Source organism: Eretmochelys imbricata, chromosome 5 (assembly GCF_965152235.1).
Source record: "Eretmochelys imbricata isolate rEreImb1 chromosome 5, rEreImb1.hap1, whole genome shotgun sequence".
Lineage (NCBI taxonomy): Eukaryota > Metazoa > Chordata > Testudines > Cheloniidae > Eretmochelys > Eretmochelys imbricata.
The window spans coordinates 65,494,385-65,515,548 of NC_135576.1; the positions used below are offsets into that span (position 1 = coordinate 65,494,385).

At 44.4% G+C, this 21,164-nt stretch overlaps 1 protein-coding gene across 12 annotated transcripts in view; it reads left to right on the top strand.

Annotated features, from left to right (window-relative positions):
- The window catches only part of PAM (peptidylglycine alpha-amidating monooxygenase), a 223,932-nt gene that overhangs the window by 161,323 nt on the left and 41,445 nt on the right, over positions 1-21,164 (top strand). For all 12 annotated transcript variants that reach the window (XM_077817250.1, XM_077817254.1, XM_077817257.1 and 9 more), the window contains 2 exons: positions 3,923-4,113; positions 5,726-5,797. In XM_077817250.1, coding sequence (XP_077673376.1) covers positions 3,923-4,113; positions 5,726-5,797 — 263 coding nt within the window. The remainder of the gene's footprint in view (positions 1-3,922; positions 4,114-5,725; positions 5,798-21,164) is intronic.

The following is a 21,164-nucleotide window of genomic DNA, read 5'->3' on the forward strand; positions in this document are numbered from 1 at the left end:
ACTAAACCCTATGAAACTGAAGAAAATATTTAAATTAGTTCCCTACAATAATCCATTTAAGGATCTGTTCTAAGACAGGTAAATTATGAATATTAGGAATCTTCAGTCCAGTTATGTCCCACTGCTTCTCTGTTTATCAGTGTTTAGGCCCAATTTCCTCTCCAGAATATAGTCTAATCACTTGTTGATTAACAGGAGAAAGCGTCTTTTAAGTTACAACAGCATTTTAATATTCCAGCAAAACCATTACAAAACCAGGGACGCAGGACCAGGGGGCCATGGTACTCCCACTTTTTGAAAGTGGATGGGCTTGCTGGTCCACTTTTTACCACAGACCCTGCCCCTGCCACTCCTTTTCCTGTGAGTCCCCGCCCCCTGGCCAGGCCAGCTGCTGGAGCCCAGGGAGCTGTGGGGAGCTGCGGATTCTTCACCTGCTCTGGGCAGAGAGTCTGGAGGGCGAAGACATGGGCCAGGGGCTGCTCTCAGGTCCCCCACACCCCGGGCAGGTGGGGGGGCCCAGGTTTCCCGGCCCCACTCTGGCTTCTGACTTGGCCAGGGGTAGGGCCTCAGGGGGAAGAGGGGAAGGGGTGGGAGCAGAGGGGCCCTGGTCCCCTAGTTTTGGGAAGGCTCCACCACCCCTGTTTAAAACAAATCCCCTGTTAACTTCCTCTCACCAGTCCATGTTGAAGTCTTTGGGAGGTTTTCATTGGTTGGTTTCTTCTGGAGCCGTGTGTGTGTGTGTGTGTCAGTTTGCTTGTGAAGTGCTATGTTTGAGCAGAGTAGTAGATGGTGTGTGAGAGGTGCTCAAGTGTTTTTAAACCCTTCTTCTTTTCATGAAATTATAGGAAAGCATAACCTCCTTCGATTGGTTGCTGTCCCTCTCCCGTTGGCTTCATGCCTTCTGGTTTGGCTTAGATGACATTTCTAGCTCCTGAGTAGGCCATCTGTTTAATGAATATGCAACATTTCTTTACTTGCCTCTGTTCTTCTTATGGCAAGAAAGACCCAGATTACTTTTAAAATTAATTTTAACTTTTTTTATTCGGTCCATTTTTTGAGATCGTTTCAATTTTATTAGCGTTTGAAAAAAAAAAAAAAGAAAAAGAAAATTCTGTTTTCTAAAAGTCCAAACACTCCTGTTCTTTATACAAAAGAATTTAGTTCTCAACGCAGTCTTTTTAAATTAAATACCTCTTACAAAGTCTTCAGCTTAAATATTTAGAGTTGTTTCTTTGGAGGGATGATTCTTGTCTTTTGGAGTTGGTTGAGGGGTTTGTTTGTGCTCTGCCAATAATTAATTACCTATCACTATAAATATTCTATATGTAAATGGTTCTTTCTTTAGATTAGCAAGGTCACTAGATTCCATGTTGGTACACAGAGCATTTTACTATTTACACAGCAGTGACATTAAGAGCTTTGCATTTAGCTAACATATTTGCAGGTATGTATTTCACAAAGGTATCTGTCATTTCAACATTTAAGAAGAAAACAAAAGTTTCAAACATCTCCAACTTAACATGTTTTTCCTCTACAACTTTTAAGAACACAAGCAGATTTTCTTGCAAGAGGGTAGGGCTTGGTTGAGCCCAGTTTACCTAGATTTGTTGCTCTGATAGCACACCCTACATTTCTTTTTACCGTTAGGCCTCTACTTAAAATTGTAGTGTTTTATATGCTCTGTCCCCTTGAGGTTTGCTCATCCTTGGGAGATAGAAGCAGGAAGCTTCTAGAATGTCTTTGATCAGCTTTAACATTTTGTAACATAACTAGCTACACATATATATTACTATAATCCCAAGCATCCTGGCTATAACAGTCTTCTAGCTATAGCTTAATATTCAGTAAAGGTGAAAATAAGTTTTAATGACTTAGAAAATATTAAGTTATAATAATTATATAAATCTCATTTTTGCATCAATATTGAGGTCTCTCCCACACAATATGTACCACAGCTCAAAACCTCAGTAACAAACTGAACTGCAACCCATATCTTCCCTCTAATCTTCATGCACATGTCAAGCAAATAAGTAAATATGTCTAAGAAAACATCCTTGGGCTGTATTCATATGCACCTATAGCAAAACTATCCTGCATGTTGTTGAATTTCTTAACTACATCTGTGTGCTACTTACTGGCCATATAATCTATGAATTCATTACAGCTGTACCTATCCACATTGCACAATAAGATCTGGAAATCCCTCTGATTATTGTGGCTCTGCAAGCCAAGTGATGGAATCAAAGCTTCTGCATGAGGCAGTGTGTTTAGGGTAGCCACATGAATCTCTATATCAGTTCTTCCATTCATTAAAAGCTTTCATTCATGAAACTGAATATTTCATTCTGAATGTCTGAATTTAGGATTTCAGTATATTATCTAAAACTTACTATTCATAAATTATTTCCTTTATTTCCTAGATAATGTCAAGTATATTAAATTTTATTTCTTATAAATGTTTTGACACTATCAAGATGTGTCAAGTGAACCAGAGTCCATTTCTGAGTTGCACATCATTTTACTTAGGTTTTAAAGAGGAGGCAATTATACTGGCAGGTATCGGAGTTAGACAGTGAGGAAGTGAATGATTTTTAAAAGCTTAAGCAGAGCTTGCCAAGACAGAGGCTGATTTCCGTGGTCCCCAAGGGACACTACATTTCCAAAGCATGAAGAAATCAATTCACCTTTTGGAACGGTTTTTCTTGTCTCTTCCTCTCTGACTGGTGTTGTTATTATTGCTATGGTACATAAATGCAGTGCTTGATGATGTCACTGGAAAAGTCAGCATTGACGTCTTTTGCAAACGGCTAATAGTCCGCCCCCGTACCTTTTTTTTGAGTGTAGTCTGTCTGGCTAATTGGGCAAACTAATTAAAAAATGTTTCTCAATGTAAGCCACCTTTTGTGAACCTTTCATTAAAAAGCCTGTCTATTGAATTGTCAGGAATACTGAAGAATGTATCTACCAACATGCAGCTATAAATAAAATATAGAGCAACCTGTGTGGCTTGAAGAAAAAAATCAGGCCTATGTAACAGTAGGTCATTTATTTAAGCCATGAAGTATTGTTTCTGAAAAACTTGCTCTTCATATTGAGTGGATTTCTCTTGAAGACAGAGTTATGTGGCAATACAGAATAGCCCACGTCTTCCTCAAGCCCATGAGGAACAGTTATTGTTGAATTGTATTTTGGATCATTCCTGCAACACAAGCTGCTTCCTCTCAGATGCTTGTGATTACGTTTTTTCCCGAGACTGCAGTACCACCTTACCAATCTCGGAGATGCTTATAGTGTTTTATTATGTAGTGAAACTGACTGTGGTGCTGCATTACTCCTCTCATTTCTGACAATAAATGGAAGAATTAGATTGTGAAAAAGATAATCGCATTGAATGCTGGGTACTGAAATTAAATGTAAATTATTTGTAAAGATTTGTAAATAAGATATAACATCTAGGTTGAAAGACACTACAGCAAAGAATATTTAAGGAGTGAAATAGATGGTTGATACGTGGTTATCCCTTTCAACAAAACAAGCACATTGTTGATGGTAACATGCCAAGAGATGCAAGGGGGACTGGGAGAAGAAAATGGGAGAAGGGCAGTTTGAACACCCCACTAACTTAATGCCACTTCCTTTACATTCAAAACACAAACCATTCTCAAGGGTTTTCTTGGATGACTAAGGAATTTCTGCAATCTGGTATTCCACAGTGTAAATGGAAAGAAGCTGCATGTATTGAAAAGCTGTGGTGTGTATTTTATTGGGAACTATTTTTCAGAAGAGCTTCAGTGCAACCTTTTTATCAATTGCTGGCAGACTAAAATAGATTTTTCTTCTTGCGTTTGGTAACATCTAAATGCACAGCTCACATTTTATTCTCTAACTCTTAAAAAATATATTCTATATTGTGTTGCTTTAGGGGCACAGCCAGCGACGAAATGTGCAATTTCTACATTATGTATTACATGGAGGCCAAACATGCTGTTTCATACATGACCTGTACACAGAATATAAACCCAGATATGTTCAGAAACATTCCACAGGAGGCAAATATTCCTATTCCAGTCAAGTCTGATATGATCATGATGACGCATGGACATCATCATGAAGGTAAAAAGAAAATTGTCTGAAATTGGTTTCACTCTTCGTTTGTTATATGAGAGACATGCTTAACTATGCAATTTGTATATAAGGATTTTTTTTTAAGAATCTAGATATGTTCTTTTGAAATTTATGAAATGCATAGGTCTGAGATGCAGTTGTTAAATGCTGATTCATTGGTAGCAGTGATTTGTGGAAGTTTGCTTTATTAGTCTTTTATCCACTTCTTTGTTCAGGATTGCCAAGTTTCCTTCCTCCCTCCCATGGTCCAGCCATAGTTTTATCATTACATTACATGGCTTATGCAACTAAAGTGTGTCTCAGTCTTTCCAAAGTGTCACATCCTATATTGCCCAAAAAGAAGTGTTTAGTACTGTAGTTTCCCTGTCCCGTATGCTGTGTGGTCCAGTACATCACTTCAGTGATATTTTTAGCAAGTGCTGGTTGACATGAGAGAGCCCAAAGGTTTTGCCACACACCTGAGCTCTCTCATACGTTGCTCGAGCTCTAGACTGTGTGTCAAGCATTCCTCAATGAGGATGTGTTGTCTGCTGGGTTAGAACATAGACTAGAAGCCGGATATCCTAGGTTCTGTTTCCAGTTACCAGTTCATTGTAGTCCTGTTCTGAAATCAATTGAAATCAGTAAGAGTCTTCCGTAGAAAGTAGTTTTAAACTCTCTCTGACATTTTTAAAATTGATGTAATCAGGGGTGAAAGTAAGTCGAGTGATTTACTGGTACGCTGGGGCCAGCTCTGGCCCCCAGAAGGGGCGGGGCTGAGGAGGTCAGAGCCAGTCCCAGCCCATCCTGTAAGGTAAGTGCCCCCTCCTCCCCCGCAATGAGGTAGCAGGAGCAGCCCAGGGCTCCGGGGGCTATTTAAAGGGCCCAGGGCGGCAGAAGCAGCTGGAGCCCTGGCCCTTTAAATAGCCCCCGGAGCCTCCCCCTACCCTAGGGCTCTGGGGGCTGTTTAAAGGGCCCAGGGCTCCCCTGCTTCTACCGCCCCAGCCCTTTAAATAGCCCCTGGCTTCCTGGAGTAGCAGTGGCGGGGCTCTGACGGCTATTTAAAGGGCCTGGGCGGTAGAAGCAGGGGAGCCCAGGGCCCTTTAAATAGCCTCCAGGGCCCTGCAGCCACTACCCCAGGGCTCCAGCAGTGGGGCTCAAGAGGCCATTTAAAGGGCCTGGGCTCCAGCCACTGCTGGGAGCCCCAGGCCCTTTAAATTGCCCCCTGGGGAAGCCGGGTTGCTGGGGCATACCAGCTTACTTTCACCTCTGGGCATAATGCCAATCTACCTCTTAAAGTTTTTGTGAAACTTAATGTTTGTAAAGCACTTCCGTCCTATGAGCTGAAAGTAATATATTATGTCATGTCTTTGGCTCTTCCTGCTTTAATTTTAGAATACTTAATTGTACTGGTCAGTTGTATGAAACATAATATATTATGTTTTAATAATCTCCTACATGTATATCATTTACTGTACTACTACTTTGTCTGTTTTCCCTGAGCAACAGAAACATATAGAAAGTAAATGCTTGAGTTCGCTAAAAAAAAAAAATGTATAGGAAAATGTTAAATTCAGTCTATATACAAAGAGATTATTGATATATTCTTAACCCTCTTTAGAAACCAAGAAAACAGATGATAGTTTTTCACTGAAGCAGCCAAAAAGAGAAGAGGAAGAGGTTTTGGATCAGGGTATGTATAATGAACTCTAACCATATTAAAAGAAAAAAAAAGGATTCATTAGTTTAAATCACCAGTAAACCATATCCTGATTATATTATGAATTAATGTATTGTATCTTTTCTTTTATCATCTAAAATGTAATGCATTCTTTACAACTATGTTGCTGTGCTTTATATAATGAATAATTCAGAAGGAATTGGTCAATTACCAGTCTCCAGCCTTGCAGGTAAAATTCATTAGTGCAATTTAATCTCATTAGATTTCCCTGTTCCTGGTTTAATTTGCGTAACACCATTCTAATTTATCTGTCTGTTCACGGTGCCATAGCATGGGATCACAGGAGTGGTGGTTGTCCTGCAGAACGATAATTCAATAACTATTCTATTATATTTTTATTTCTTTAATATGAAAATATATTTTAAATTAACAATCTGTGTGTGATCTATTATTAGAAAACCATTTGAACAAAATCAGGGAAATTAAGAGTTAAATTGAATTAAGAGTGGCGTAGCAATCCTACATTCCTAACTGTGGAATAATATGAGAAGAAAACCTATATACATAAAGGGAGTACTATTTTGTGCTTTGTATTGATGCAATATGTAATGAGTTAAGTATAGTGTAACAGGGTTAATACTGAGCCTCTTTTTGCTATATTTATATTGACAAATTTTAAAATGTATGTACCAGTGTATTGCACGTACGTGGATTGCAAAGCAGCTGCTATGTATCTTGTTCCTCTGTAATGCTTCTCAGAAGTTACTGCATCACATCGGACATTGAGAGGTATATTAAAATTTGGCAGTATTTCTGGTTCATTTGGACCAGATATAATACCAGTGCACCTGTTAAGAATATTGATTTGATATTTCACTTTTCCCAAGGAGCCACTATGATGTCAGTGAAGTTTGATGCATTTTTACTTGAATTTAGCTGGTCTTTACAATTTGGAAGTGCACAGTAATACATAAGTGGAACTGGTGGATTATTGTAATGAGTTAAGAGTGTCCGTTACAGTTAATTTTATGTTAAAGGATGAAATTTTCAAAAGTGCACTCAGCATGAGCCCTACTCTGGTGCCATTGAAGACTATGGTAAAAGTTCCTTTGACTTCGGTGGGCACAGAGTTAGGCCATTGCTAAGAGCTTTTGAGTATCTCATCCAAAGTGATAAATCTACCACATGCACAAAAACCACTTTTCAGAGTAACAGCCGTGTTAGTCTGTATTCGCAAAAAGAAAAAGAGTACTTGTGGCACCTTAGAGACTAACCAATTTATTTGAGCATAAGCTTTCGTGAGCTGAAATGAAGCTTATGCTCAGATAAATTGGTTAGTCTCTAAGGTGCCACAAGTACTCCTTTTTTTTTTTTTTTTTCAAAAACCACTTTGTAAAGTTAAATAATTTAAATCACTAAAAGTTACAAATAAATAAAAATTTGGAATTCAGAAAATCATAAGTTTTAGAGCATCTTAACTAAAAGTACTTTAAATTACTAAAGCCTGGTTTTACAACTGTGTATTTAAAACACATCTTAAAGTATGTCTACAGTGGAGATGGCCTTGTAATTTGCAGCTTAAGGAAGTATCCTCACAATAAATCCAATCAAGCTTGCACGCTAAATATCAAAACATAGCCACAGTGGCATGAGCCACGAGATGGATTAGCCACCTGAGTGTGTACATAGGGCTTCAGATAGGATCATACTCGGGGCGGTTAGCCCATCCTGCCACTCGCACTGCTGCAGGTACACTTCTCTTTTTAATGTGCAAGCTCTGTCAGAGCTAGCACAGGTATTTCTACCAGAGCTGAAAATTACACTTCTAGCTCCAGAGTAGATGTACCATGCGTTATTCCAGATGTATATTTTTATAAAGTAATAAATTTAGGCTGATGGTTCTTATTTGATATTCCAGTCCAATACCAAATAAATCAGTCATTTTGTAAACACCGAACGAGATTTACTATGAGAAGCAACTTGTACCTTGATCGTGGCCACATTAGCAATGAGTACTATAATATTTAGGAAAGTTTTGTTTTCTATTTGTTTGAGAGCATTCAGTAACGTTCAAAACACATTTATTTTTCGTAAAGATGTGGTTTGAAACACTTCCAGATGTTTTCAAAGAACAATATCTGCAATGCAGTCTTGTTTGCTGAGACACCACTATTTGGTGTGCACATCTTCATCTAACTTGTTTCCATGGAAACTGGATCTCTGTTGTATTGTCCGTTTGAAGTTAGTTGTGTTTTAAGACATCAAAACCCTTGAAGAGTCTACATTAGGGTATTTTGTTTTGTATTCTTAAATGTTGATTGGGCCAGAGTCTCCTCTCATTCACACCAGTTTTACACCATTATAGCTTCATTGAGTTCAGTGGAGTAATTCCTTTTTACCTAGGTGCAATGAAGGGAAAATCAGACCCACTGATTTTGCTTCTTTTCTTTAAGATTTTTCCTCTTCCTAGCAGCTGTTGAGTATTAGTATAAATCATGTTTCTTTGTATTTATAAGCCACCGCTACAGTGGTACAATCACATAGAAATTATATCAAAATAGGCGCTAACAGAGGAGAGAGAATTCCACAGTCCTTTGCAAACCACGCAGTCAGAGATGTCTGTGGACACACAAGCACACCAACTGATGTTCACAAAAGACTGGCTCAGGCTAGTAAGCTGTATGAAGAAACCAGGGAACTGAAGGTGGCCTATTAAATTGCATGCATTTCTGAGTGTTCTTTTTTTAATAAATTAGGCCCTTAAATTTGCTCAGAGAATAGTTCTTTAGTGATAACTTATCCTTAATTATCTTTATTGCTTATTGGAGAAGCATTTAAAAATACTGGCACATGTTTGAAATAGTTTTCTGATTTATTAATGTAAAGCTTTGCATTCTTTATGAATCTTTGTAACATACCAACTTTGCTTTCCCCTTTTTACTTCCAGGTATTTAGAGTATTTACCATAACTATCTCAAAAGAATGAGATATTAAATAATGTGCAAAAAATATTTGCAGCTCCAGGGTAGATCAGCAGGACAAAGTAGGTAATAGCTGCTATTATATCAATGTATTAGTCTCAAAACACGATTTCCAAAGTCTCAAAATCCCCCACGTGAAAGTATCTTTCAGCCCAGAAAGTTTTTGTAAAATCATTACCTGTATTTTACCAGGTATTGAATACCACATTATCCACCCTGATTATTCATAGAATCATAGAATATCAGGGTTGGAAGGGACCTCAGGAGGTCATCTAGTCCAACCCCTTGCTCAAAGCAGGACCAATCCCCAACTAAATTATAACTAAATCAATCAACTAAATCAATTTTGTTGAAATTTGGTTTGTCTGTGCAAATGATTGCACACGTCCATGATGTAAAATGTATTTTATTGTGAGTTCAGTGGTATGGCTGCAGCCTTTTGAGAGATGTGCCGCCTTATCCCAATAGAAGCCAGATGTTTTGTGAAGGTGAGAGGAGGTCAGGAAAGGGGGAGGGAGAGTTAAAGAAGCTATATTATGTGTTCTTTGAAGGGGATTGCACATTCTGCCCTTTCATGGTGGAGAAAAGGGTTCATATTGGTGGTTACCTGAGGGGAAAATGGTTAGCACAGTATCCGTGTTGCTTGACACAAAAATGACAAAGCAACAGTGGTGCTTTAAAATTCTTCTTTAGACAATTGAAGCTTTTTTTTATAGGTAACTTGATCTCAGAGTCAGAATAATGAATATTTGTTTCTTTTGCAATACTGGAAGCATCTGGGGAAAAATAGAAATAAATTAAATTCTGCCATCCTTACTCATGATGAATAGTACCCTATTCAGTTTGTGAACCCATTGAAATAAATGTTGCTGAGCACAGAGAAAAACACTACTCACTGTGTAAGGATGGCAGAATTAGATCCTTTAAACGTAAAATGAAGATTTTTAACAGAGTTTAGCTTAATGAAACTGACTTCACTTCATTGATGTTTAGCACAATCATGCAGATACGTGGTGAGGGGTGGGTGGAAGGAATCTTTATTTTTTTATAAACATTATGTCTGCATATGCTTGATATTCTGATTTAGACACGCTCACAGACTTGAGTGCTTTCTGCTATTACTAAAGCAGAGCCAGTACTATACCTTTTGCCTGTCATAAAGGAAAGTCAAAGTGAGTAATTGTTACTCAGAATTTTTTTTGTCTGTCTAGAGTAACTTGGACAAATTGGATACAACATATATAGTACTGAGAACACTATTATCTGTTCATACCGGTCACCATAGTGTCTATTAGGCATCTCTTCTCCCCTTGTGGAAAAAGGCCTTAATGTGTTTCATTCCATTTGTTCAAAACCGTCCCTGCTGTAGTCTTTGTGGCACAGTATAATCAATCTTGCTGCTGAAAGGTTAACACAAACTGCTGTTTTCCCAAGACACAGAGGATATGACAAAAATATAATTTGTAGAGGGAAAACACTATATGAGCTCTGGTAGTGAAAGGTCTTCAAACACCTTCTGTGAAACAGAATAATTTAACAAGTGGTTTTATGCTAACTGAAATGAATTACTATTGACATATTAACAAAAAGAAGGGAACTGGAATGCACAGTAGCTGTAATCATTTTCACTAAAAGAATAAAAGGAATATAGGCATGAAATTTATGTTCTCTTACAAGATTCTCTAATGTAGTAGCTGGCATGTTGTGAATACTCCAATGATTACATAATTGTCAAAATCATTTTAATAGCATTAATTTTTCTTTATAAGTATCTTTAACTAGTATTTGATTAGATGCTTATACGTATTTTCACATAATAAAAATATAGGAATGACCATACTGGGTCAGACCCATGGTCCAGCTAACCCAGTATCCTGTCTTCTGACAGTGCCAAGAGCCAGATACTTCAGAAGGAATTAACAGAGCAGACCAATTTGAGTGATTCATCCCCTGTCGTCCAGTTCCAGGTTTTGGCAGTCAGAGGTTTAGGGACACCCGAACATAGGGGGGTGTCCTTGACCATCTTTGCTAATGGCCATTGATGGATGTATCCTTCATACCCTCTACTTCTTTTGTGTACGTAGTTATATTTTTGGCCTTCACAGCTTTTCCTGGCAATGTGTTCCACAGGTTGACTGTGCAGTGTGCGAAGACGTACTTCCTTAGTTTGATTTTAATCCTGCTGCCTATTAATTTCATTGAGTGACTCCTGGTTCTTGTGTTATGCAAAGGAATAAATAACAATTCCCTATTCACTTTCTAGTCACCATTCATGATTTTATAGACCTCTTTCATATCCCCTTTTAGTCATCTCTTTTCAAAGCTGAACAGTCCCAGTCTTTAATCTCTCCTCAGATGGAAGCTGTTCCATATCCTTACCATTTTTATTGCCCTTCTATGTACTTTTTCCAATTCTAATGTATCTTTGTTGAGATGGGGCAACCAGAACTGCACACAGTATTCAAGGTGCAGGGGTACTATGGATTTATATAGTGGCATTATAAACCTATTTAGAATCTATTTCTTCTTCTTCGAGTGCTTGTTCATGTCCATTACGCATTAGGTGTGCGTGCACTGCATGCACAAGCTTCAGAAACTTTTTCCCTTAGTGGGTCCCGGCAGGCCCCCTGAGTGGCACCACTGTGCCCCACATATATACCCCTACCAGCCCAACCCCCTCCAGTTCCTTCTTACCGTCTGTGCGCTCGCTCTCTCTCTCTCCTAGAAGAGCAGTCTCTTAGCCTTAGAGTAGCTGTTATCAGTTTGTTTACATATAGATTGTGAACACTTAAGTGATTAGGTGCTTGGAGGCCTCCAGCACTGGCCACAGGGCTTGCTGCAGGCCCACTGCTTCAAGGCTTGCGCCACGTGCCGCAAACCTATGCCAGTTAGTGACCCCCACGACTCGTGTCTACGTTGCCTGGGGGATGGACATCAAACTGAAAGGTGTAGGATTTGCAAGGCGTTCAAGCCAAGGGACAAGGAAAGAAAGAGACTTTCGCCTAAAGCAACTGTTGATGGAGGCCGCATTGCAGGCGCCGGGTCCGGAGCACCCAATGCCGGCTCAGGCTTCCTTGATGTGTAGTGCCCCAGAGCCGTCAGGAGACCCAGCACCAGAGAAGCACTGTAAACTGTCGGCCCTGGAGTGCCAGACTTGGCCCTGGCACCGATCGTCCTTCCCGGTGCGGCCCCTGGCGCAGCCTAAAGGAAGGCGTGGTCGTTCCCCGCACAGGAGGCTGGCGCCTCCCAAGGCACCGAGCACTGACAAGAGCGGGAAGGCCGTGGTACAGGCGGTCCCGGTGGCACAAGCCCCACCGAGCCCAGACCTAAGTGAGCTCAGTGCGGACGATGGGCTCGAGGGCATAAAGGATCAGCCCTCTACGCCTGGCACCTTTGAGGCCGCAAAGGACCTCATCGAGCTGTCAGCGGTGAGCCCCCTCCCGTATGGGGAGAACCCTCCGGCACCCATGCCTTGGGCGCCATCGAGGGGTAAGCCGCAATGGTGTGTCGCTCGAAGACACCGTCCCGGCACCGCTCCTGGAGTTGGTCCCGGTCAAGCGCTGACTCTGCAGACTCGCACTTGCCAGTGGCCCAGAAGGAGGTTGCGGCACTGGCAGCAGGTCGATGCAAAGAAGCGCCAGGAAGGGCACATTGCTCTCCAGCACCGCCCAGAGACTGGCACCGGGAGGAGTTGAGACAGCCCTCGCCAGAGGTCTCCCACAGATGGTCCCGGTCCAGGGAATGCCGGCGCCGGTCCCGATCTCAGTCCCAGTCCTGCTCAGCCAGGAGGCGCTCATTCTCCCACCGGCGCAGATCATTGGCACCGCCATGGCCTTCGTGATCGGCATCACCGCAGTCCGGTGCCGGCTCCGGCCGCTATAGCTACCCACATTGGGGCCCGGACAGCAGGGACCTCAGGGGAGCTGGCAATGTCAATGGGGGCCGCCAGGCCATTGGCCCTTCTGGACCCCTTGAGCCTATCAGGAGCACCAAGGGGCTCCGTCCAGGGCAAGTTACTCGGTGCAGCAGTCCCGGTCCCCAAACCTATGCCAGACGGTGCCAGAGGCAACCGTATCCAGGCCTCCAGCATCCCCCCAGTTTAGATAGGAGAGTCCGGGAACGAGCCCGGTGCCGTCTCATGGACTCCCACCCCGGCCTGAGCCAGGGGCCCCTGCCACAGGAGATGGGGAGCAGGAGGACCAACCAGAGGGGGTCGAGCAGCAGCTAACCTCCTTGTCTTCCCTCGATGAGGCGGTGGTGGGTACAGAGGTATCCAGCCCTCGGCCAATGGACCATGGAGCCCACCAGGAACTGCAGCGCAGAGTTGCCCAAATTTGGGGTTGCAGGCCAAGGAGGTGGTTGAGCAGGAGGACCCCATGGTGGACATTTTGAGCCCCGAAGGGCCATCCAGAATAGCGCTCCCGCTCATTAAGACCATTCAGTCTAACTATAAGACTATATGGCACACCCCAGCCTCCAGCGCTCCAATGGCTAAAGGAGTGGAGCATAAATACTTTGCCCCATCTAAGGGCTATGAGTTCCTATTCTGCCACCCGAGTCCATGCTCCCTGGTGGTTTCGGCGGTGAACAAAAGGGAGCGCCATGGACACCAGGCCCCGGCCCCTAAGGCCAAGGAGGCGAAACGCCTGGACCTTTTTGGTAGAAAGGTGTACTCATCTGGGGGCCTTCAGTTGAGGATTGCTAAGCAGCAGGCCATCCTCAACAGGCACAGTTTCAACTCTTGGACGATGGTGGAGAAGCTTAAGGACAAGGTTCCCAACAGGAGTTCACGGCCCTGGTGGACGAGGGCAAGGCAGTAGCCAAGACCTCTCTCCAGGCCTCCTTGGATTCGGCAGACGCGGCGGCTAGAACAGTCGCGTCAGGGGTGGTCATGAGGCGCTCGGCATGGCTCCAGGAGTCAGGCCTGCCCCTCGAGGTCCAGAATACACTCCAGGACCTCCCCTTCAAAGGGCCCGGGCTCTTCTGGGATCAGACAGATGCGAGGCTGCATAGTGTCAAGGACTCACGGGCTACGCTCAAGTCGCTGGGTATGCACACCCCGGCGATCCAGAGGAAGCCCTTTAAGCCGCAGCCTCCCCTTCAACGCCAGTACTAGCCTGGCCATAGGCATGAGCCTTACCGTAGGCGAGGCAGGGATGACTGGCGACGGCGGAACAACAATAATAACAATAATGCACCGGGCCAGAACCAAGGCCAGCACAAACCCCAGCCGGGCACTAAGCCAGGCTTTTGAAGATGCGCTCGAGGACAGTATACCAGACCAGTCACCGGATCTGTCCCTTTGTTTCCTGAGCTGCCTGTCCCGTTTCTCCCGTGCGTGGTCCAGATTATGTTGGACCGTTGGGTCTTACACACGGTGCAGAATGGGTACTCGCTGCAGTTCGCCCCCCTCCCACCCCCCTTCCCCGTCCCTCTTCAGGGACCCCTCTCATGAGCATCTCCTAGAGGAGGAAGTTCGCTTGCTGCTACGAGCGGGGGCGGTAGAGGCGGTGCCTCGTGGGCCCCTAAAGGGAAAAGGGTTCTACTCCCGCTACTTCCTCATTCCCAAGGCCAAAGGGGGCCTTCGCCCAATCCAAGACCTGCGCGGGCTCAACAAATTCTTGGTCAAGGCCCGGTTCCGCATGGTCTCTCTGGGCACCATCATCCCTTCCCTGGATCCGGGGGACTGGTACGCTGCCCTTGACATGAAGGACGCGTACTTTCATATCACCATTTTCCCATCACATCGGTGGTTCCTACGATTCACCGTGGGCCAAGAACATTGTCAGGTTCTCCCGTTTGGTCTAGCCACAGCCCTAAGGGTGTTCACGAAGTGCATGGCGGTGGTGGCAACCTTCTTACGGAGGTAGAGAATCCGGGTGTACCCGTACCTCGACGACCGGCTCCTGGCGGGCCGATCCAAGGCGGAGGTGCGGGGCCGTGTAGAGATGGCCCTGAGATTGTTCAACGAGCTGGGGCTCCTGGTCAACAACACCAAGTCCAGTCTCGTACCCACGCAGAGAGTGGAATTCATAGGGGCGGTCCTGGACGCGGTGCAGGCCAGGTCAAGCCTTCCGGTATCCTGATTCCGGGCTATCCAACAAGCAGTGGCCTCCCTGCGCCAGTTTCCAACACCAGCCAGGTGCTGCCTGCGGCTGCTGGGCCACATGGCAGCATGCACGCACGTGGTCAGGCATGCCTGACTGAGACTCAGGACTGTGCAGGCATGGCTTGCTCAGGTGTACCGTGCAGGCAGGGACCCTCTGGACTTGGTAGTGACAGCCCCAAGGGAGGTGCTGGACTCCCTGCTGTGGTTGGCAGTCCCAGCCTGTGGTTTGTGAAGGCATCCTCTTTGCTGCCCCACTTCCAGACCTGACGCTGGTGATGGACACGTCAGACCACGGACTGGGGGCTCACCTGGGGGAACCTCGTGACCCAGGGGTTGTGGTCCGAGGCAGAGCAGTCGCTCCATATCAACGTGAAGGAGCTCAGGGCAGTTGGTCTCGCCTGCCAGACGTTTCACGCCACTCTGAGTGGTCACAGCTCTGACAGACAACACTACTGCTATGTTTTATATAAACAAGCAGGGCGGGGCTCGTTCCTCGCCATTCTGTCACGAGGCTCTCCTCCTCTGGGACCTTTGCATAGCCCATGCGATTCACCTCAAGGCATCCTATCTCCCGGGGGTGCGGAATGAGCTGGCGGACTCCCTCAGCAGGTCGTACCGCATGCACGATTGGATGCTCAGGGCGGACGTTGTGCTTTTGCTCTTCCACAGGTGTGGGTTTCCCTGGGTAGATCTGTTTGCCACTAGGGCCAATGCCCAGTGCCCACGGTTCTGCTCATTCCAGGGCCGCAGCGCGGGCTCACTCGCGGACGCGTTTGCGTTCCCGTGGAGAGGGGGCTTGATGTACGCCTTCCCCCCGCTCCCCTTAGTGCACAAGGTCCTGCTCAAGGTGCACAGGGACAGGGCGGCAGTGATCCTCAGTGCCCCAGCCTGATCCTGCCAACACTGGTACACATCGCTCCTGGAGCTGTCAGCGGATGCCCCAGTAGTCCTGCCCCTACATCGGGACCTCATTACGCAGGACGGCGGGCGGCTTCTCCACCACGACCTGCAGTCACTGCACCCAACGGCGTGGAGGCTCTGTGGCTAAATGCCCTGGAGAGCCAGTGCACCCTTCCTGTGCAGCAGATTCTGCTTGGCAGTAGAAAGCCCTCTACCAGGGCAGCCTGTATGGCCAAGTGGAAAAGGTTCTCGTGTTGGTGTGAACCCCCACAGGTGCGGCCAGGCCGCGCCCCGGTGCAGGCCATTCTGGAGTACCTCCTGCACCTCAAGCAGCAAGGGCTAGCCCCGTCCTCACTCAGAGTGCACCTGGCGGCCATCTCTGCCTTCCATCGTGGGGTTCTCGGGGGGCTCGGTGTTTTCCCACCCAATGGTGGGCCGGTTCCTTGAAGGGTTGGAGAGGGTGTTCCCGTACTCCCACCCCCACAGTCCCTCAATGGAACCTTAACCTGGTCCTTTCCATACTCATGGGACCCCCTTTCAAGCCCCTCGCTACCTGTTCTCTCCTCGACCTTTCCTGGAAGGTGGTGTTTCTGGTTGCCATTACCTCGGCCAGAAGGGTGTCTGAAATGAGGGCCCTCACTTCTGAGCCACCATACACAGTATTTCACAAGGACAAGGTGCAGCTCAGCCGCACCTCAAGTTCCTCCCTAAGGTGGTGTCCCAATTCCATCTGGGCCAGGACATTCGTCTGCCGGTGTTCTTCCCGAAATCCCATACGGACTCGAGTCACCGCAGCTTGCACACCTTGGATATGTGTCGAGCGCTGGTGTTCTATTTGGAGCGCACCAAGCCCTTTCGCAAATCCGTGCAGCTGTTTTGGCTGTGGCCGAGAGTTAAAAGGCCTCCCAGTGTCGGCCCAGCAGATTTAGTCTTGGATTACAAGCTGCATCCAGTTGTGCTATGAGCTCGCAGGTGTTCTGGCAGTCATGACCCACTCGGCCAGGGCACAGGCAACTTCCACGGCGTTCCTGGCACAGGTCCTGATCCAGGAGATCTGCAGAGCAGACACCTGGTCTTCAGTGCACACCTTCACGACCCGCTGTGCGGTCAACCAGCAAGCCAGAGAGGACGCGGCAGTTGGCAGAGCGGTCCTCCGAGCAGTTGTTCCGTGACTCCTACCCTCCTCCAGAGGTAAGCTTGTAATTCACCTAATGTGGAATGGATGTGAACAAGCACTCGAAGAAGAAAAAACGGTTACTTACTTTCTCATAACTGTTGTTCTTCGAGAAGTGGTGTTCACGTCCATTCCACCACCCACACTCCTACCCCTCTGTTGGAGTCGCCGGCAAGAAGGAACTGGAGGGGGTCGGGCTGGTGGGGGTATATATGCAGGGCACAGTGGGGCCACTCGGGGGGCCCGCCGGCCCAACAGGAGCCACTAAGGGGAAACATTTCTGACACTCATGCACGCGGTGCGTGCACACCTAATGTGGAATGGACATGAACACCATATCTCGAAGAACAACAGTTACGAGAAAGTAAGTAACCAATTTTTTCCTACTGGTTCTTAACATTCTGTGAGCTCTTTTGACCACTGCTGAACATTGAGCAAATATTTTCAGAGAACTATCCATGATGACTCCAAGGTCTCTTTCTTGAGTGGTAACAGCTAATTTAGACCCCAATATTTTATATGTCTAGTTGGAATTATATTTTCCAATGTGCATTACTTTGCACTTATCAACATTGAATTTCATCTGCCATTTTGTTGCCCAGTCACCCAGTTTTGTGAGATCCGTTTGTAACTCTTCACAGTCAGCTTTGAACTTAATTTTCCTGAGTAATTTTGTATCATCTGTGAACTTTGCCACCTAACTGTTTACCCCTTTTCCCAGATCATTTCTGAATATGTTGAACAGCACTGGTCCCAGTAGAGATCCTTGGGGGACCCCACTATTTACCTGTCTCCACTGTGAAAACCGACTGTTTATTCCTACTCTTTGTTTCCTATCTTTTAATCAGTTACTGATACTGAGAGGACCTTTCTTCTTATCCCACGACTGCCTACTTTGGTGAGGGACCTTATCAAAGGCTTTGTGAAAGTCAAGTACACTCTATCCACTGGATCAACCTTGTCTACAATTTGTTGACTCCCTCAAAGAATTCTAATAGATTGGTGAGGCATGAGTTCCCTTTACAAAAGACATGTTTACTCTTCCCCAACATATTGTGTTCATCTGTGTATCTGATAAGTCTGCTCTTTACTATGGTTTCAACCAGTTTGCCTGGTACTGAGTTAGGCTTACTGGCCTGTAATTGCCAGGATTGCCTATGAAGCCTTTCTTAAAAATCAGTGTTTCATTAGCTATCCTCCAGTCATCTGGTACTGAGACTGATTTAAGTGATAGCTTACGTACCACAGTTAATAGTTCTGAAATTGCAAAACTTTTGGGTGAATACCATCTGGTTCTGGTTACTTATTACTGTTTAATTATCAATTTTTCCAAAACCACATCTACTGATGCCTCAATCTGAGAGAGTTCCTCAGATTTGTCACCTAAAAAGAATGGCTCAGGTATGGGAAACTTCATCCTCTGCAGTGACAACTGATGCAGAGAATTCATTTAGGTTCTCCTCAATGTCCTTGTCTTCCTTGAGTGCTCTTTTACTACCTTGGGTGTCCAGTGGCCCCACTGATTTTGTTCCTGCTTCTGTTGTACTTTAAAAAATATGTGCCATTCATTTTTGTACCTTTACACTTGATTTGCCAGAGTTTATGTTCCTTTCTATTTAATTAGTAGGATTTGACTTTCAATTTTTAAAAGATGTCTTTTTGTGTCTAACTGCCTAATTTACTCTGTTGTTGCCATGGTGGCATTTTTTTGGTCCTCATACTGCCTTTTTTTTTGGGGGGTGGGTGCAGGGGGTACATATAGTTTGAGCCTCTATTGTAGTGCTTTTAAGAAGTTTCCATGCAGCTTGCAGGCATTTCACTCTTGTGACTGTTCCTTTTAATTTCCATTTAACTAGACTCCTCATTTTTGTGTTCTCCTTTTTCAACTTAAATGCTGCTGTGGGGATTTCTTTGGTGTGTGTCCCCTCCAAGGATGTTCAATTTAATTACATTATGGTTGCTAATACTGAGCGGTTGAACTATATGCACCTCTTGGACCAGACCCTGTGCACCACTTACGACTAAATCAAGAATTGCCTCTCCCCTTGTGGGTTCCCAGACTGCAAGGAGCCATCATTAGTGGTGTTTAAAAATTTTATCTCTGCATCCCATCCTGAGGTGACATGTTCTGAGTTAATATGGGAATAGTTGAAATCCCTAATTATTATTGGGTTTTCTGTTTTTGTAGCCTCTCTAATCTCCTTGAGCCTTTCACAATCACCATTACCATCCTGGTCAGGTGGTTGGTAGTGTATACCTACTACTATACTGTTGTTATTCAAGCTTGGAATTTCTGACCATATTGATTCTGTGGTACTGTTTGAGTCATTTAAGATTTTTACTATATTCAACTCTATGCTTTCTTTCACATATACTGGCTACTCCGCCACCAGCATGACCTACTCTGTCATTCCTATATATTTTGTACCCTGGTATTACCATATCCCATAGATTATTGTCAGTCCACCAAGTTTCTGTGTTGCCTATTATATCAATATCCTTATTTAATACCAGGCACTCAAGTTCACTCATCTTAGTATTTAGACTTCTAGTACTTATATACAAGCATGTTCATGTGATATAATTGAATGGGACTCTTTCATTTGACTGTTTCTCTTCAGTTCCTACTTGTACATTAGCAAATTCTATCCTCTTCTTTTTACTAGGACATACATTATCCCCTTTAATAAATCATTCCCTAAAGGATGACTCTATCCAAACCATGTGTTCCTCCGCACCTGTCAGCTTTCCCCAGCCCTTAGCTTAAAAAAAGCAGGAAGGTATCGCTTACTTAGTGAACGCATCTATCAACTGCAATTCTGAATACTCCAGAAAGCTGTAGGAAGCCTGATGAATGACAGTTACAGAATTTGTTTCCTAACAGAATAGTCAGATACAGGTGGTAGTTTATCAAACTGCCATGGCTTGGATTACAAATTTAAAGCTCATGATTTCAGGCCATCCTTGTAATAATGGGAAGCTCTCTCATTTTTTGTGCATCCAATTTAATCACAAAGGGAAAAGTTTCCTTTGAAACAGTGTGTGCTGAAAGAAGAAAAACAGAAAGGAAGAAATATTTGATCTCTGAGTCCAATATTGGTGTCAAAATATTGTTGTGAAAAAATCTTTCACTGGAAAAGCTACTGTGAACTGTTAATTGATTTAAAGTAAATAAACCAGAGAGACTGAGGGAGGACATTAGATTAGTTATGGTTTTGTTGCAGAATTTTATATATATATATATAAAGAAGTTAAATGTTTTTTTTCATTTTAGTAATCAGCATTAATGTTTAATGGGCACCAACAGTTTAGAAAGAAGTGTCCCTATGTCTGGGCCTAAGGAATCTAGTACTGTAAATATTTCATACATATAGTACCTCTTACCCTACACCTGAAACTGAACCTGAGATTCCTCAATCTCACTGTTCTTCTGCTGTCAGCAAGTATCTGTGAAATCCCTTGGGAAAGCATGTGTCTCAGCCCCTTTTAATGGCTGATCCACATAGGGGACGGCAACCTACCACTGCTATCAGTTATTCCCTTAGATCAAATAGCAGAGGTCTGTGCTGTGGATCTAAAGGTCCGACCCTGCTAGTGACCCAAGTTGGGAGTCTGTATGGTTCTAAATTGGGGTTTTTTCAATTTTTTTTAAATTAGGAAATTACATACTTCCCCCTCCCCCCTTCATTTAAAAGAACATTGAGGTTGCAAAGTCAAGCATTCAAAAGTTAGGATATTCCAGAATGAAGGTTGCCCTGCAACTTTAATTAAGCCCCACTGTGCATATGCATTATAATAGTCTTTAATTACATGACCACATCTTATTTTCCCCAAAGGACTCCTGCCTCATTCAGTGCACAGGCTGGATCTGCTCTGGGGCTGAACTAGGGTTGTGTAGTGAAGGACCCTGCTTCATTTGTTGCAGAAGTTGGAAGGTGTATAGTGAATAAGGCAGAGGGTTGCAGGGAGAGAAAGAACAGTCTCATGGTTAAGTTCTGTGCCACCCTGGAGGAATGGATTGTATCCCTGCCTCTGCCACAGAGTTCCTGTGAGATGCTGGGCAAGTCACATAAATCAGATTTTTTGTAGATGGTCACTAATTTTGTGTTCCTCACACTAACTGTGTGTTCTGGTGCCCAACATGAAACACCCGGGGCCAAATTTGCAGAAGTGCTGAGCCCTTACAACGCAGTTGAAATGATTGGACGTGTGCTT